At 38.1% G+C, this 19,002-nt stretch overlaps 1 protein-coding gene across 1 annotated transcript; it reads right to left on the reverse strand.

The window, feature by feature from the left end:
- Window positions 1-197: 197 nt before the first annotated feature.
- xpnpep2 (X-prolyl aminopeptidase (aminopeptidase P) 2, membrane-bound) lies at window positions 198-18,831 on the reverse strand. Its single transcript, XM_010771653.1, has 22 exons — window positions 18,776-18,831; window positions 15,724-15,848; window positions 13,046-13,107; window positions 12,592-12,702; window positions 12,433-12,496; window positions 11,633-11,737; window positions 10,582-10,668; window positions 10,280-10,423; window positions 9,131-9,232; window positions 7,635-7,716; window positions 6,851-7,055; window positions 5,908-5,997; window positions 5,486-5,595; window positions 5,236-5,313; window positions 4,473-4,544; window positions 4,319-4,379; window positions 4,022-4,091; window positions 3,778-3,882; window positions 3,061-3,120; window positions 1,664-1,740; window positions 1,471-1,560; window positions 198-644 (listed from the first exon to the last, which is right to left on the reverse strand). Exons 1-22 carry the CDS (start codon window positions 18,829-18,831, stop codon window positions 444-446), a joined length of 2,157 nt encoding a protein of 718 aa, XP_010769955.1. The 3' UTR covers window positions 198-443.
- Window positions 18,832-19,002: the final 171 nt, after the last annotated feature.

Raw genomic sequence — 19,002 nt, forward strand, 5'->3', positions numbered from 1 at the left:
CTCGTTGGGCATTGTGCTGATGTAGATTGTCAATATTTATCTAATTGTATCTCCTATAGGCCTATACTTTTTGTAAAATAAATCCATGAAAATACAAGTCTGTACACATCCGACTAAAGTCAAAGCCAGGTCCTCCGAATTATGACTTTTGTCCACACCTTTGTTTGAAAGAGTCTTACTTTAATAACAATATAAATGATATCAACTGGTCATACAAATGTCCAGATTATAAACAAAACACACAGAATATAATTTCAAACTTTAAAAACACCACAATATCAACAATTTACAATTAATTAAACCGTCAAACAAATATATCCTTTAATTTAAATGAAATGATAAATTACAGTGCATCTCTCGACCTGGTTTAGCGGCTCAATAGAGCCTGCATATGGGTAACATTAGTGCGCCAGTCTGCTATTAATGTGAGAGAGAGATGAAGATTAGATGATGTTGTGGAGGAGAGTGACAGCCAGGGCGATGAGAGTCAGAGAGGAGGAGCAGGCGGACGCAGAAGATCCAGACTCCATGAAGGCCTCTGTGTGTTTGAGCATCCACTTCTTCTCCTCATGAAGTCCCTGATTGTCCAGCTCAGCGCCCAACAGCTTCCTGATTGTCTCGTAGTAATTATTCAGCCACTGAAGCTGAAGCAAGAGAAAACACTCAATGAAAGTCAGAAAACAAGCCTAGAGATGTAAACTGTATTTATGTGAGAAAACAAGCAAGCAGTTAATAACACAACCACTTTCGTCCTGTTCTGTGATTTTGTCCCCTCATCAAAAATACTAAATAAAATATCATTACTTTGCCAACAATGGTAGAAAAAGCAAATATAGTTGACTTGATAAAATAAAAAATAGTTGACTTGATAAAATGGAAATACTCAAGTTACCTACAAGTATTTCAACAGTGTATCGAAGTATAGTGTTGGAGTAAATGAACTTAGTAATTGGTTGATGTGAACTATTACAAAAATATTACATTTTTGAAAATAAGCCCAAAACCAACTTTCTTTGTATCAAAAAAGTTTTGTAACAGCAAATACAATAATAATGCTTCAGAGACCAGTCTTATGTTTACACCTTAAATGGAAAGATAAACATAGAAGTTAATTTCACACGTGGTTTTGTTTTCTTACAGAATCTCTGAGCTGTGGAGAAGCTTTGAATTGAAGTGTAAAGGGGGGATTTTATGAGGAAACCTGCACTCAGAGAGCAGGAAATCGAAAGCCTCGGTTGATGTCACACTCTTATGTACAAATATAAGAAATTAAAAAACAGGAAACTGTTCATATCTCTGGGGAAGTCCACTTACATTATTGCTTCTAACTGGGCATTCTTTTACAGTAAGCTGGGTACGCAATTTTTAGTACCTCCTTTTTTTAAAGAAATAATGTTGAACTCCATTAATTTCTCAATATCCAGTTCATGCAGATAGTTTAATTTCCAGCGATCCAACGTAATGTCTTACCTGTTCTGAGCTGAGAAGTGAGGTGTCAATTAGCTTTCTGTCGTATGGGACCAGCGACACCGTCTCAAAGGTCAGGTAGTTATGACCATACTGAGGGAAGAAATGGATATTCACATAGAGAATACCTTGACAATAAAAAAGGGAATCCTTTAAATAATTGTTGATTATCAACAAAGCTCTGTTGTGTATCTACCTTTGTTTTTGCCGGTTTGATCACAACAACATCTTCAATCCGGATCCCGAAGTCATTCTCCTTGTAATATCCAGGTTCTGAAAGCAAATCCTTTGAATTTTTCTGCATTTCCTATAGATTAATCACTATATTGTGTTATATGTAATGGATATACAGTGGGGCAAAAAAGTATTTAGTCAGCCACCAATTGTGCAAGTTCTCCCACTTGAAAAGATGATAGGCCTGTAATTTTGATCTTAGGTATACCTCAACTATGAGAGAAAAAAATCACATTATTTGCAAATTATGGTGGAAAATAAGTATTTGGTCAATAACAAAAGTTCATCTCAATACTTTGTTATATACCCTTTGTTGGCAATGACAGAGGTCAAACGTTTTCTGTAAGTCTTCACAAGGTTTTGCTGGTATTTTGGCCCATTGCTCCATGCAGATCTCCTCTAGAGCAGTGATGTTTTGGGGCTGTCGCTGGATGCAACTCAGCATTCTTTCTCCTCCAAACACGTCTAGTTGAGTTTTTACCAAAAAGTTCTATTTTGGTTTCATCTGACCATATGACATTCTCCCAATCCTCTTCTGGATCATCTAAATGCTCTCTAGCAAACTTCAGACGGGCCTGGACATGTACTGGCTTAAGCAGGGGGACACGTCTGGCACTGCAGGATTTGAGTCCCTGGCGGCGTAGTTTGTTACTGATGGTAGCCTTTGTTACTTTGGTCCCAGCTCTCTGCAGGTCATTGACTAGGTCCCCCCGTGTGGTTCTGGGATTTTTGCTCACCGTTCTTGTGATCATTTTGACCCCACGGGGTGAGATCTTGCGTGGAGCCCCAGATCGAGGGAGATTATCAGTGGTCTTGTATGTCTTCCATTTTCTAATAATTGCTCCCACAGTTGATTTCTTCACACCAAGCTGCTTACCTATTGCAGATTCAGTCTTCCCAGCCTGGTGTAGGTCTACAATTTTGTTTCTGGTGTCCTTTGACAGCTCTTTGGTCTTGGCCATAGTGGAGTTTGGAGTATGACTGTTTGAGGTTGTGGACAGGTGTCTTCTATACTGATAACGAGTTCAAACAGGTGCCATTAATACAGTTAACAAGTGGAGGACAGAGGAGGCTCTTAAAGAAGAAGTTACAGGTCTGTGAGAGCCAGAAATCTTGTTTGTTTGTAGGTGACCAAATACTTATTTTCCACCATAATTTGCAAATAAATTCTTTAAAAATCAGACAATGTGATTTTCTGGATTTCTTTTCTCATTCTGTCTCTCATAGTTGAGGTATACCTAGCATGAAAATTACAGGCCTATCATCTTTTCAAGTGGGAGAACTTGCAAAATTGGTGGCTGACTAAATACTTTTTTGCCCCACTGTATATGTATTTAAAAACAATTAATATTAACTCACCAATAGACGTGAACATGCCGATTCTAAAGGGAATGTTGTTACTCTGAAAGCCAACCGGCCCTGAAAAAATATCACAACAATAAATTATTAAAAAAACAGAAACCTAGGTAAAAACAAATCTTAAGAAAAACCTTTGTGGACATTATTGTTGCATATGTTCCTGCAGTTAGTGAGCATTACCCGAAATGAGATTGAATTGTGTCTATTTAAATGTTGTATAGTGTTGTCGTTTTGTTTTGTACCTTTCTTTTTCAGGAATATATGTCCAATAGATATTTTTTAAATGACTAAAGTATTTTTTGATGTATTTTTTCAGGCAGTAGTGTTGTATTTTAGCTTGATAATGTATAACATTTAAAAAAATAATAATTACTTAGTTAGGGCTTTAAATGCAATGTCCATTTGTATTTGCTTTAACCTTTAAGAATTGGCAATTTTCAGAAAAAGCTCACACATACAGAAATCTGCAACAATGCCTGTTGAATCGATCATTTGATTGATCAGCAACTATTTTGCTAATAAAAAATAAATGTATCATTAAAGTAATTTTCATATAAAACACTGTTCGCAGTTCCTCTAGTGTGATAGAATGCTGCTTCTCTTGGTTTTATATTACTGTAACCACTGTCAAAATAATTTGAACTGTCGATCAGACAAATCACTGTACTGAATAAATCAAAAACGGAAAACAAGTGGGGAAAAAAAAGGAAAGCATACACTCATGAACTCCAAAGAAGTTTCCAACACCGTGGCCTGTGCCATGCCCATAGTTCAGGCCCACCTCCCACAATGCACGGCGACCGAGCATCTCCATGTTTACACCTGATGGTAAACAGAAGCCACACACAGAGTTCAATGACCTTGCAGTAAGATGTTTACAAAATGTTGATCAAATAGTGAAGAAATGGGGCTCTCTAGTGGTGACACTAGATTTTAAGGTTTCATTTTTTTTTATTCCCACCTCGTGTCCCTGAGGGAAAGATGGTTCGAGATATCTCAATGTTTCCCATGAGCACTCGAGTGAAGGCCTCCTGCAGAGCGAGACATGTGATTGATGAGAGGAAAATGGGATTTTAAAGGAATCATTTGGATGATATTTTGTGAAAAAACATTACTGAAAAGGCTTTTATCAAAAAGTGTTGGCTAGTAAAAAAATCCTAAATAAAAAACGAAATCATACATCAACATTGTCGTGAAAGACAACATTTAAATATTGCTACAAACTGTCACATTTTCAGTATGATATCTAATGTGTTACCTTCTGCATGGCTGTGGGGGTTCCCCAGTGAACGGTCCGCGTGATGTCAGTGGTCCCGTCTCTGAGAGTAACGACAGACATGATAACTCATTTGAAATGCAAAAGCTGTGATGTGAAACTGGAGAGTGTGTGGGCAGAGAGTGTTTTTACTCACAGGTACTGACCACCGGAGTCCACCAGGTACATCTCATCAACTGTCAGCCTCCTGCTGGTTTCTTCTGAAGGGCTGCAGGAAATAACAGAAAAACAGGAAATGAAAGCAGCACTGCAGGTGGTGGTAAACCTCAAGGATCTGTGTTTGTAAAGTTTAACATTACTGCAGAGCATTTTATGATGGATGTAGATCAACTTGAAGAGGGGGGATGACACTCATTGTGATTATCATTAAAGGAAAGTAACACTTACTCAGGAAACATACCTAAGTACAATTGTGATGCACTTGCACTTTACTTGAATATTTCCATTCTTGGCTACTTTGTACTCCACTACATTTATAATACTGGTTACTTTTAATAATACTTCTATATAATATTTCCTATTAATAATGCAAATATACGTACAAATAATTACCACTATACTTTATGTTTATTTTACTCGAATTACAAATTATTCTGTACTTTTACAAGTAACATTTAGGATTTTTATCTGTGATTGAGTATTTTAAGTGTGATATCTTTACTTTGAATTAAGTAAAGGATTTGTTAAATGTATCTTATAATGGCAATCAAATTGTTAAACTCCAGGCCACCAAAATGCTCCCTCTCATGAATGTATAGCACCTCTAAATTAAAACCTATATTGTATGTTCTGAAAAAATGTATTTGCAGTAATGAATGCTGCAAGCTAAAGGCAAACTAGAGATAATAATATATTTGTTTGATATCAATGAAAAAGAAGCAGAAATGATTACATCTTACCTGTAATGGGCAAGTGCAGCATTGGGTCCGCTTGCAGAGATAGTCTCAAAGCTCGGGCCTCTGCTGTCTTTCTGTTTGCTGTGAAAATATATTATCATTAGTTGTATTTTTTAATTATTGAACATGACTGAGATTGAATTTCAGTGTCACTATATCTCTCTTCTTCGTCCCTTTATACAATGTTTTCTAGGCTCCACAAAAGTGATATTCTGACTGAAATACAGCTTTCCTCCATCTCGTGTGCACTCACGAGCGACATTTATTCACGTATGCTGCAGCAGTCAGCTCGGTCTCCTTCCCCTCCGGCACCGCCTTCTCCAGCCACATCAGCAGCTGGACGACTGCGACTGCATCCCTCACCTGCACAGAGGGATAACACAACGACCAGCAGAGGCTCAACATCCTACAATACCATAACAGCACAACACACACGGACTGAGTCACATGACATGTTGCAAAGTTGTTCAGACACCTATGGACAAGCTAATAAATGTTTCAGGGCCTGTGTTCACTGAAGTGTTCAATCTCTTGATGAAAACGATTCATAAAAGTCCCAACAGTCTGACAGTGAAGTCACACACATAGGAGTACAGATATGAGCTATATTTGTGCTCATGTGTGCATGTACATGTGTGTGGTTGTGTATAAACAGGATGTGTGAAGGTGACTCACGTGAGCATCTCTCAAGATACGCTGCTCAGTTTCATCTTTCACAGCTTTCGTCGTCAACACAGGAGAGTAGGTGCTTGTCATCAGCTTCTCCTTCATGATGAAAAAAACAACATCATTAATACAAGGAAACATATTTCTTAGTATTATTCATATTGGAGAAACCTGGACCTCTCAGGGTGGAGCTTTTTTACCTTTGTAGAAAGTCCCAGTTATAATTATTTTTTGTGTAAGTTGACTTAAGAACCCTGCATAGATTTGCGCTATTACTGTATGAGGGAATACGTTTATTCTGTTACTGTAAAGCCTTTTTGTCACATGTGGAAATGCCTTAAGCCTGCACTCTCTGGAATAAATAATGGTTCCTTTTTGAGTAAAATAGAGTATTACAAATCAAGGTACATTTTAGGGAGCCTTGTTTTTGTTCACAATGAGAGGCCTCTTTCACATTAAAAACAGTCATTACATCGATTTCTTAAATAATATATATACAAAGCTGTAAATATGTACAACTCATTATATAAATATACCCGGCAGCAGCAAGCGAGTGCTCGCAGACTAAGGCGATACAAAAGATAATTAAACTGTCTAAACCTGCAGGTCCGCTGCTGACTACTTTTGAATCCAGACTAAAGACTTTTCTTTTTGCCGCTGCTTTTAATTGAACTATTCACATCTTAAACTGCACTGTAACTTTTATCCATGTATTTTTTCTTTTAATGTTTATTTTATTATCTTTTCTTTTTAATGACTGATTTTAAATGCCATTCTTAATGTCTTTCATTTTTTGTAAAGCACTTTGAATTGCCTTGTGTTGAAAGGTGCTATATAAATAAACTTGCCTTGCCTTGCCTTGTATGTACACAGAGTATATCTTAGGATCATACAGTAATATACCACTAGGAGAGAAGGAAAGTACAGTAAATATAATAAAATGTCTGCCCACCTCTGGTGTAATGATCTCATAAAGTGCGTAGTTTGTGTACTCTGTGCCGATCCACACTTTAACCCCAGGCTGATCCACGTACGTCTGCAGGTGCTCTCGGACAGAGTCGTAGCTTTTCAGTTGCACACAAAGGGGCCCGCTACATGAGGCGGCGTTCAGGTACACCTTCAGTTCCTCTGTCACTCTCTCTATGTGGAGAAAGAGCCTGGACCAAGGGAGAGTGGTTCATAAAAAGATAGGTTATTGTTTGAATGATGGTATCATTTATTGATAATCTAATATTTGCACTTAACCTGAAAGAAAATATAATAAAACCCATTGACTTGACAAATCACGTAATAAAACGTCCTGACTGATAATGTAACATCATGTTTGGAAATGTAAACTCTAGGCTTTTTGACATTTTAAATGTACAACAGATGGCAAATGAGGTTTTTTTTTGTTGGAGATGCATTGAACTAAAATAATTATCAATGGAAAATGAAACACATTTGATTGGTCGTAGTTCAATGTTCGTTCCTTAGAAAAGGGTAGATAATAGATTAGACATCGTCAATACAAATTAATCATCAGTGAAAATATGAGTCATGATATTTTATAACATCATTGTGTTTTATTACATTTTAAATCAGTGCAAATGTCATTACATTTAAAATAGCTACACTATTTGGTGCTACAGTCCTCAAATCCTCTTAAATGTGATGGAAGTCACAAAGACATAAGAAAGACAATTTGAAATGAATGCTACAGTTTCACACATTTAATCCCAGAATAATTAATTTACCAGATCTCATCCATTGTAAGCAGTGTGTAGGAGTAGAAGAAGGGATTGTATGGGATGTCGTTGCCGCGCAGATTGAACAGCCCTAGAAATCAAAACAGACACACCACCGCCGACTGTGAGCAGCAGCTTGTGCATTCATTTAAATCATGGACTACTTCCACCTGAGCCGAGGCACGCCGTTTATATCAAGTGTTTCTGTCTCACAGACGTGACTTTTTCTGTGTCCCTGTCATTGAAAACAGACTCGTTAATTCTGAAATCAGAAGTCAGGAGAGGTCTGACGCTCAGCAGTGCTCCTCAGGATTTCTAAGATGCTTTTGAAAAACTCCCTGTTCTTTCAAAATATCTGTAGTCTATTCTCTATATTTCTGTCATTTAGTTTTTAAGTTTTTTACCACATTCTCAGTATAATATGCAGCTCCTCAGGCTCCTGTTCATTCTAAAAGCTGTTTTTGCATTTGAGCTTTGTTTCCCCTGCCATTTTATTTTGATGTAAACTGTGTTTTCAGATCTGTCCTGAGGCGTTAGTAAAAAGAAGCAGCTACAAAGGACCCTGCAGCCGCTTGGTTGACTAAAAGCTAAAAGGAAATAAGACATTTGGGATTACTTTTCAGCCATTTCTGAAAATGTTATGCACTGTAAAAAGGTATCCTGTTTTATTGTTATATATCCTAATATTGTATCTCCCAACTATTAGATAGTTACATAATATAGGATTCATTACTGGTTATAATTTATGTTATTTAACATTCTAGCACTCTCCATTCTCTTAGGGGATTATCATACACATCATTCTTTAAATAATCACACATGTTGTTGTTTTTGCAATGATTTTAAATGTGGGATGTAGCTCTGCAGTTGTAAATACATCATATAATTGTCTTGAGCGGAGATAAAATGATGTTTCTTTGGTGGTGATGAACAATACTGCATGTTTACTCAGAGGCTATTACAAACTGCACATATTGCTATTCTAAGCACTAAAGATCTGCAAAATAAATTATTTTATGTCCCCATGGTTTCCCCTGAGCTTTGTAAAACTGTGTTCTCTTGTTATGCCCGAGGTCATGGAGGCACTGTTCTTGGAAAACCTTTAAAGGTCTCATGCAAATTGACCAGAAGGAAATATGTTGCTGTTTTGAAAATCCTTGATGTGGATTGTGTGATGGATATAGCTGGTATCGTGTTCCAACAAGTGAAATTGTTTTTTTACGTGAAGCTGTTCTTTCTGCAGTGCAGCGGCTTTGGGGGTGGATCTTGGAGTTCAGAAACATTTGTTTGCTTCCTGACTTAAAATACAACGAGTCAAACTACAATTAGAAGATATTTCTAATTAATGGGACTTTTGAAGGCTTAAGAACGAATAAATAATTAATGCTAAATTCTCATGTTTTTGTGTTTTTCAGTGAATAATGCTGATGTGGTTAAGTATTCGTGTTTCCAAATCAGCAACATGATTTATTAATAGCTTCATGGAGGAAATTAGAGTTACTCACAGGCTGTTTCATCCAGTGCGGACAGCAGAAGAGCTGTCGGCTCGTATGGATTTTCTCTTATCTGATTCCGTATGTGCTCCACTTTCATCTCCCAGGACCTTTCTGCAAACACACATTCAACATGACAGTTAACACTTGATGCCATTTTGTGACAGATATTGAGTTTTATTAGGTATCTTCATCATGATCTTAATCAGTAGGGAGAGACATCGTTTGAATGCAGCTTGCTGCTTCATTGCAAAGCATTTTATATAAATGTATTGAGTCAGTCCTCAGCATCAAATTCAAATGAAAAAGATTTGCTGAATTTAATGAGTTTGATGAGTGCAGTGATATTGAAGAAACAAATGGTAAAGTTGGGAGCTCAAATTCAAAACAATTAACTGAGAGACACTACATTGCTTCTTACAGAAAAAGTAGACAACACATTTCACATGACAAATTAGACCCATTGTTCATAAAAAAAATCCGTGCAACTCTTAACTTCACTATGTTTATATAATTAGTTTTTTATTTTTATTTAAATGGAGCAACAGTTATGAAACTCAACTTCTCCTAGAGTTTTCCTAAAGTTGTGAATAGTAGTTTTTATCTATAAAAGAGACTTCTGCTAAGTGCAAACACACATTATTGAATTTCCATTAACTGTCCCTTTCTCTTCATGTTGTGTGCAAAATGCTCATCACTTGATGGACTCTACCCACAATGCCAAGTACCATGTGAGTGCATGCTTTCATACCCAAACTCACCTAAAACTCAACACACCATAACACACACACAGAGACCATTAGGTTTATGATAGACTCTGCATTTGTCTGTTCTCCCACCATAAAGACTAACACGGATAACGGGCGTCCAGACAACTTCCTGCTCCGAGGCTTTTCTATTCTCTCAAAGTTGGTATTTGATCTTTAAGGCAGCCATAAAATCATGAATAGACTCTTTATGGCTATGTTTGTGGAGCCGCTTATTGCATTTCAGTCCAGTTTGCAGGTATTTATCAGCACATAGATAAGGGGCACCTCACAGGCAGACTGCAGGGTGTGTGTGTGTGTGTGTGTGTGTGTGTGTGTGTGTGTGTGTGTGTGTGTGTGTGTGTGTGTGTGTGTGTGTGTGTGTGTGTATGTGTGTGTGTAGCACTAGACCTACTTATGACTCTGTCGGGCAGGCGGGTGAGGTAGCCAGGGGGGATGGGTGGCCTGTCTGTCCACACTTGGTCGACCAGGTTAACGGGGACAGACATGAGGCTGCGATTGGTCGACTCCAGGAACACACTGTAGTCCCCCTGCGTTTCTAATGGAGGACATTTCAGATGATTACACAAACTGAGCCGAATCAATGATGAGTAAACAGTCCGTGTGGCGTCTGGAGGCTCCATCGATCATTTTCCATCTACTCTGGCAAGCACTTTATCGATGTTAACCTGGACTGACAGGAGGACGGAGACTCACTGAGGGAGAAGAGGAAGGGATCAAAGCCGATGTAGCCGCCCGGTGGGACCTCAGAGATCAGCCACTCTACCACGCTGCGGACGGACACTGGGGAACATCACACATGACACACGTTCAAGTTGACTCAACAGGATGTGACAGAATAAATGCAGTTTATTCACCTGTGCTCAAAATGTTTTGGGTTTGCCAATTAGATGTGCATTAATTCAAATCAGCAGAGATTTTATTTGTTATAAGTTATAACATGTGAAAACTAATATACTTTATTGACTCAATCAATCTTTATTTTTTCAGATAACATTTATACTATGTTATTAAGGGTTGTTCACAATATTTTTAAAATAATATTATTTATACTCTATATATGCTTTGGTAGTTATAGTAAGATGCCCTCAACTCCCTACATTTGTATTTTAAATGTAATTTATTTGCCAAAAAAGAGACAAAACGCACAATAAACAAAGTCAAAATACAAATTCTTAATATTATGATTATTATTTTCAAAACGTCTGTAGATCACATCATAATATCGTTAATGAAAAATATTTTGGCCACGATAATTGTGTAGTGTAGGAATAAAGAATTCCACCATATGTATATATAATGTGAATAAATGTGGTAAAAGATGTAGCCAATATATCCAATACACTCCAAATAATTATGAATTTCCCCACAGAAATATATTTTATGTTCTCACTTAGAGTTTTTCTATTTGCAGCGTGTTTCTTTACGCAGCGTATAGGTTTTATTGAGCTCTTTTTGCCACTGTGCAAACCCTCGACTACAATAGGTGCCTGTAAAAGTCCTAAAATGCAAAGTTGCCCCACTGTATCCAAATGTGTGAACATCAGCACAATTGTTCAGTATTAAAATAGATGTGCAAGACAAACCATGCTGGGACTGTTCCTTTGTTGAGCTATTTCTATCATATAAATCCTTTGATAATGCATGCAGCTTTAGTCAGGGGTTATTTTGAGACAAGATCATCAAAACCACCGTTGGATGTGTGCACTGCTTTGTCATAACAAGTAGTCACAATACGATTGCCCACCATCAATTTCCAGATCCCAGTTGCAGTCCATCTGTCTCTCAGCTTGCACCCAGTAGCGGCTGTCTGTCCACAGAGCTGCTTTAGTCTGAGTGACCACAGCAGTGCCTGCAGAGAGGCAAAACATCAGCTGCGTTATCCAGAGGAATATTGACAGTGAACTCAAAACAACTTGTGATGCCAGATTTGAATTAGAACAATGTTTGATGTGCTAGCTAATGTTGAAAAATGCAGGCATATGAAGAGACACAGGAAGGAGATGTGTGGTGGAAACACAGTATAATCAGGGCTTATATTATCATTCCACTGCTGTACCCAAACATGGGATACATGCGGAGTAGATCACTAAATCTAATGTTGGTCTTATTCTTAATGGACACCCAGAAAAAGTGATTTTTCTTTGAGCAGTCTGGCATATCTTTGGCCTGGCGTAAAGAGCACTTTACTGAAATATCATCCGTCTTCCTATGTTTTAATGCGTGCAACAGCTGAGTGCACAAATATTTACAATCATGAATTCGTTCTGCATTATTGCGTGCAAATACATCTTCTGATTTAATGGTGAAGATCGGAGAGTTCAGACGAATGAAAAGATGCAGCGAGCGATAAAATTAAAAGAAAAATGACTCAATGGTGAGGATGTGGGATGAAAGTAGAGGAGCTGCGTGACCGCGGCACTTAGACATGGGGAGTTGAGTCATGGGGAAGAGGAGGGGGAGGAAGAGGAGGAGAAGGAGGGGGAGGAAGAGGAGGATAAGGACAAGGAGAAAAAAAAGGAAAGAAGAGGCAGAAAGGGATTGTACCTGCGGAGCCTGTAAAGCCGGTCATGAAGGCCATCCTGGCATCACGTGGTGCAATATACTCACTCTGACAGAGAAACAGAGGTTAGCATCTCACACACACAGACACACACACACATTTTAAATCCCAAAGGAGTTAATTATGATGGACAGCAGATGTACCAGGTGAGAGTCAGTGCCAGGAATAATGTAGGCAGAGATATTCTGGAGAAGCATTTGCACTCGTAATTCCTGAAGCCGGAGAGTGGTATTAACTGCTGTGCTGGGGAGGTACTGTAACACACACACACACACACACACACACACACACACACACACACACACACACACACACACACACACACACACACACACACACACACAATAATAAAGAGAGAGAAAGACAGAGGGTGTGAAACATCTTCAAATGCAATTAAAACCTGCAGAACTGCTGCTTCATCAGATCCTGTATCTCCCATTGTAATCATTAACTGTCCTGCGTGCAGTAATCATTATCTGTAACTTTATAAAACTTGTGCAACATGTTCCATGGAAAATGTTGTTCTCTGAAGTCAATTTTATGATATAATATCTGTATTCTAATGTTTCTTCAATCAAAGAGCCTCTATTCACTCACAGGAGGCGAGGCGGAGCAGTTCCTCTCAGTCCGCTCGTACGCAGCAGCAACAGCAGTGGTTCCTGGAATGCAAAGCGCACAATGAAATATCTTGGGAAATTAAACTAAATAGTGAGCCCTGAAAGCACATGATCATGAGGGATGTTTTTCGGAATCAATGGAACTTATAACCTCGTTATTTATAAGCCTAAAAATACCCCTGATCAGTCAAAGTAGCTTGCAAAAGATAACAATGATATCACAACTGTCACGATCTGTCTGTGTTTTGTTTTGTCTTTTTCTGTCTTTGGTTTCCTGTTTTATTTTGATAAGTGTTCACCCCCTGTCTTGCCTGTTGCTTTCTGTCTGTGTTCCCTCCTGTCTACCCGATTGTGTTCACCTTCACCTCCTCACCTGTCTCTTATTTCTTTGATTAGTCTTGTGTGTATTTAAGTTCTGGTTTTTCTGTCAGACATTATTAGTTCCTTGTTTGTCTATGACTGTGTTCACGGGGTAGTGTCCTGTTAGTTACCTAGTAAACCTTGAAATAAAGGTATTTTCTGTTTAATCCACATTTGGGTCCTGCCTGCTTCCCTCATCCTGACAACAATAACCACACCAATAAGAGTTATGCACTATAGATAAAGGGAGTGGAGTTCAATCAGGTCTTTGTTCACAGTTGATTTGATCAAATATATTATTTCTCATCATAGGAATCCTGATGAGAAAACTAACATGCACAGAAAAAGCAGAAGGCAATGTTGTATTCCCCTATTACAAGTTAAATTGAAATCAAAACTGCATATTTATCCCTTTTTACATATCTCACCACCTCACAGCTTCTGTCATCGTCATTTACAAATAGAAATATTGATCATCACAGCAAAACATCAGAGACTTGACACACACACACACACACACACACACACACACACACACACACACACACACACACACACACACACACACACACACACACACACACACACACACACACACACACACACACACACACACACACACACACACACACACACACACACACACACACAGACGAGAGATAAAGACGTACGTACGTTACGTTTACGTTACGTACGTACGGACGACGACNTCGGCGCTGAGAGCCGTCAGGAGCAGATCCACAGACAGAGTGATCGCAAAGCAGGTGCTCCGACGTGTATGCAGCGTATGTGAGAAAGTGTGTGTGGGAGTCTGGTGGGAAGTGTATGACTGCCCTCTCTCTCTTCTCTCTCCTCCTCCTCCTCCGCCACTATCTCCTCTCCCTGCGGCCCTCAGATAGTAATCATGTGCAGCGGCTTTGGGGGTGGATCTTGGAGTTCAGAAACATTTATTTGCTTCCTGACTTAAAACACAACGAGTCAAACTACAATGACCCCCCCACTTGTTTATTGCTCAACGTTTTTCATTGTGTTATGATGCAACTCAGCAGCTGTGGAATTTCCCCTGAGAGGCACGGTCATCTTGCATGTGTTTTTGATCAAATAAAAACACACTTGTGCTGTTATCTTAATTATATGCACCAATAAGAAGTGAGAGATGGCAACAATGGCTGTTTTACATGCAATGCAGAAAGAACTGGAGAGTCCTGTACATGTGCAGATGAACGCCTATATTTTTCACATTTGCATAAATGTATGCGCAGTGTCTGTCTACAGATCCACATATTATAGACGAGGCCTTGTAATCCTGCAGGGATTTCCATAGAATTGTATTGCAATCCTTCCATTCATGCCAAATGTATTCTGCCACTTAGCTAAAAGGAGAGGCGGAGGAGAGGAAGAGGAGGGGGGATTTCATCTTATAATATCTTCTTTTTTATTTTACTGGAATTAGTTTGACGTCGTTTTATACTAGCGCGCGGTTTAAACAGATAGTTTGACATTAATGGAAAAACGGGTATTCACTTTCGAGATTAAGAGTCATATCTGAAGGTCGATGCCACTTCATGTCTGTCTATTATACGTGAATGTATAGCAAGTTTAGCATAAAGATTAGAAACAGGGGGAAACAGCTTGCTGTGCTCTGTCTTAAAGGTAACAACACCTGCAACTTTCACCTCTAAAACTACTTAACACATGATATAGTTTGTTTATTTTGTCTTTACAAAAGTCAGTGTAAAGTTAACCATACTAAATAACAGAGTGGTTACGTTTGGGACTCTTCCTGAAGTCTTTTTTATCACTTTAAAGTTGTGGTGAAAACTGTTGTTACCTTTAGACAGAGGCAGGCTAGCCGTTTCCCCTTGTTTCCAGTCTCTATGCTAAGCTAAGCAGATGTTGACTGTAGCTTCCTATTTAGCATTCTTAAAGTGTTATCAGACTTCCCCGTTAATTTACATTAATTACATTTTCCCTCTGGGAATAAGAAAGAATGTCTGAATCTTAATCTTATTTCTGTAATGCATATGAATCTAACTTAAGTTCTATATTTGCTTTAATAAGTGTTGGTGTTTAATGTGCTGCCTTTTGTAAAGCACTATTTAAATTGTTTTTTGGAAGTTTTCTACAAAAATGTGCCGATATTATGATTCATAATCATTATTGTATAAAGAGATAGGACTCTGGGCACTGAAGCTGGGCCAATTAGCCAGTGCTCGGAAATGATAAACCCCCTCAGAGCATGTTATTGCTGGCTTATTAATCCAGAAGCAGGCGCCTACAGTACAGCTTGTGTTTTACCGACATTACAACTACTGTACCTGAATATTTTATCATAAGCCAACACCTCTACAATGCTCTTGGATCCCCTGCCTTTGATCATAAATTCAAAACCTGGCAGACCTTCAGACTTCAGCGCTGTGGTGCTGGAAGAAGACATGAGAAATATGAGATCACAGAGCTGTGCCTTTCAAATGACCCTCTTCTTTCATTAGGTGCAGATTGAAATGTATCTTAAGGAGTTATAAAGGGATCTATGAAAACTAAAATAAATGGTGGACTGTGTTTAATTTAAAATGGCCCCTTTCTTCCCCCTGCCCGGTTAATCTTCTTAATGAAAACGAGAAGAGCACATAGGGTACAGTCTTTTATGAATAATTAGCTTATTGTAATGTCTACCAGATATTATTTGAAAACACAGTACCATTAATTTGTTACCTTAAAATAGTTTCAACTATTTTTAGATTTTATAGCAAGATAATGCTGTATATATAATATTTCATCCTAACTTCTGTGTATCATTTTAAAATGCATACATTTGCCATTAATCGATGTATTTCAACAGTCACCCAAAAACCTTTGTTACTGCTCACAACATTATGTCTAGATTTAAAGTGACCCAGTGATTGTGCTGGACATATTATTATCACATTCATAAATAGGCCACGGATACACTGTGTGCAAACTGTCTGATGTGTTGATTTCTGGGGGGAAAAAGCACATTTGATATCTGTTAATCTTTTTAAACTAAATTATAAATGGATTAATATAGCAACATTTAGAACTAAAAAAGTTTAAATATGTCCTATTAAGACAACATCCTTACTCTAGCCTGGTAAATAATTAGAAGTAAAAGCCATAGACTTTATTGTTTAGGTCATTATGGGGATAGAAATGAACACAATACTAGTTTCACAAGGGCAATTTAAATTCATAATAGAAAGACATTTGATGACAGTATGTTGGAATTCTGTATTCATTTTTCAGCTTGATAATATCCAAGCAGTGACAGGTAGAAGCAGTATTGCCAGGAAATCATTCACTTTGACAGTATCATGATTTTAGTTGTTTTTGAATCCATAACATGAGTGTGTTTCTTTACCAGAAACATTAGCAGTTCATTATTATATTTAGATTTTAAATAGGATTTCAAGGATTTGATTTAAGAATAACACAGAGGCTCATCAGAAATTCAGAGATATTGAAATATGTGATTTAGTTCACCTAAAGATGTTGAAGTTTAATTTTGTTTATATAGTACATTTCTGTACGCGACAGCTAAAGATGTTGGAGTTTTATTTTGTTGGCACAGTCCAATTATTAAGATTCTGAAGCTGCACTGGCAATTAGGAGGTCTACAATTAATTTAGAAAAAATTAACATTAGAAATAATAAGCACACCATTTATAATCTACAGAGATAAGAAAAGATGTGGTTTAAACAGAAAATTAAGATGAAGAGAATGTGAGATTTAAAGCGAAAAGTGTAAATGAAAGAGCATGTTTGACATGTGAAAGTATGAAATGGTACTAGAATATCTAATGAACAATCAAAGGGCTGTAACTCAATCTTAAATGAACCATACTCGCAGAACACCCCACAGACAGCAGAACTAAATGGTCCCAGGAGGGAGGTTTTAGCTAAAGACAGCATTAGGTTGCCTCCTGATGAGTTTAAAGATAGAAACCAAATATCAGCAGGTTTTGAATTAATATTCCTCTGTCCCACAATCAACAAGAATGTGGATGGGGTGAACTATATCTAGTATAACCAGCAGAGATTCATAAATTACACCAGAGACGCAGTAAAAAGAAAAATAGACGTAGATTAGATTCACACCTTAAAAGGTGTGAAAGGAGGGATTTGTGGAGGCTATTTTTATATAACATTAGAAAGACTGATTCTTACTACATATAAGCTTATTGTGCTCATTTTATGTGCTGTGATTTAGGAATAAATAAATATCCTGTTCAGTATAATCCGGTTGTAAACCTTTACGGTGATACATGTCAGGCTGATGCCTGTGATTTCCAAAGACGTGATGAGTCCTTGGCCAAGTGATATATATCGTTTGCTCTCTTTACAATAAATAGTTAAACTTAGAAGTGCTCTGTCTTTTCTGGAATTCTGAACCCAACAGGACCCATGTGGTTTCATTGCTGGAGAACATCCTTTTGATTGTCACAAAGCTTATTTTCTTCAACAATCCCAGGAAAATAACAAATGTTCTTTGTTGAGGCGACCAGTGTTTTGGTAACTTCTGGCCGAGCTTTTTCACCCAAATGATGCAAATACCGGGGGATGCAAGTACAGCATGCAAGGTGTATTTCACAAGCCACAAGGAAGTGAAGTGTCCAATGTAAAAAGACGAGTGGGATACGCAATAAACAAAGCCTTGAGACGTATAATAGCTTGTATCAAATAAAAGCCTCTCAATCAGATTAAATGAGGGTCTCCGTCAGTGTTGGAGGATTTATGGTATTTACCTGACTCTTCAACTTGGCTTGTGTCCCATCCTTATCATGTTTACATCAAGCACAGTCCAGGCTCTCCAGAAGTGTGTGTTTTTATTTTGTCTCATTTGTAATTCAAGTATAATTGCAAAGAGGACAAAGACCATTTGCCACATTGTGGACAATTCAGATTATAACCTAACCGTAACAGTGCAATAAGCCTCAGTTATGGCATTAGTTCCTACTGTCTGAGTCATTTTACATAATAAATACAACATAGAACTAACATCTGTTAGTATTATTGTTGCAACACTTATCTTAACTATATTTCAGTGGTAACACCACCACACAAAGTTACAGACAGACAGACAGGCATTCAAATACAACATCGTAAAAAGTAGTCAGATATTGCAGGAGCAAACACCCACAGATGATTTCTCCAGTTTTTTAAAAATGAGTTTAAAATCTGTGATGGGTATCAAACTGGTCAGCTTAAGATCCTGCTGAAGTGTGTTCCAGGTCGAGGGGGCAGAGTATGATATGGGTTTTTTCCCAAGCACCGTGCGCACTGAGGGAACGGACAGAGTGATGTAATTTTGAGATCGTAGTCTATACTGTACCTGTATTGTTTGTGTTTGATGTAAGTGGATATGTAGAGGGGCAGCAGTCCAAGCATAGCGGTATAGATGAGCTTGTACCAGTGCAGTGATCTGCGCATTGATAGTGATGTCCAGTTGACTAAAGAGCAACGTGCAATCAGGGCCGCCGCTTGCGGACAGGCAAGGCAGGCAACTGCTTGGGGCCCCAGACCAGTAGGGGGCCCCCGAGGGGCGACACATCTTTAAAA

This window comes from Notothenia coriiceps, unplaced genomic scaffold (assembly GCF_000735185.1).
Source record: "Notothenia coriiceps isolate Sejong01 unplaced genomic scaffold, NC01 NC01_scaffold00010201, whole genome shotgun sequence".
NCBI lineage: Eukaryota > Metazoa > Chordata > Actinopteri > Perciformes > Nototheniidae > Notothenia > Notothenia coriiceps.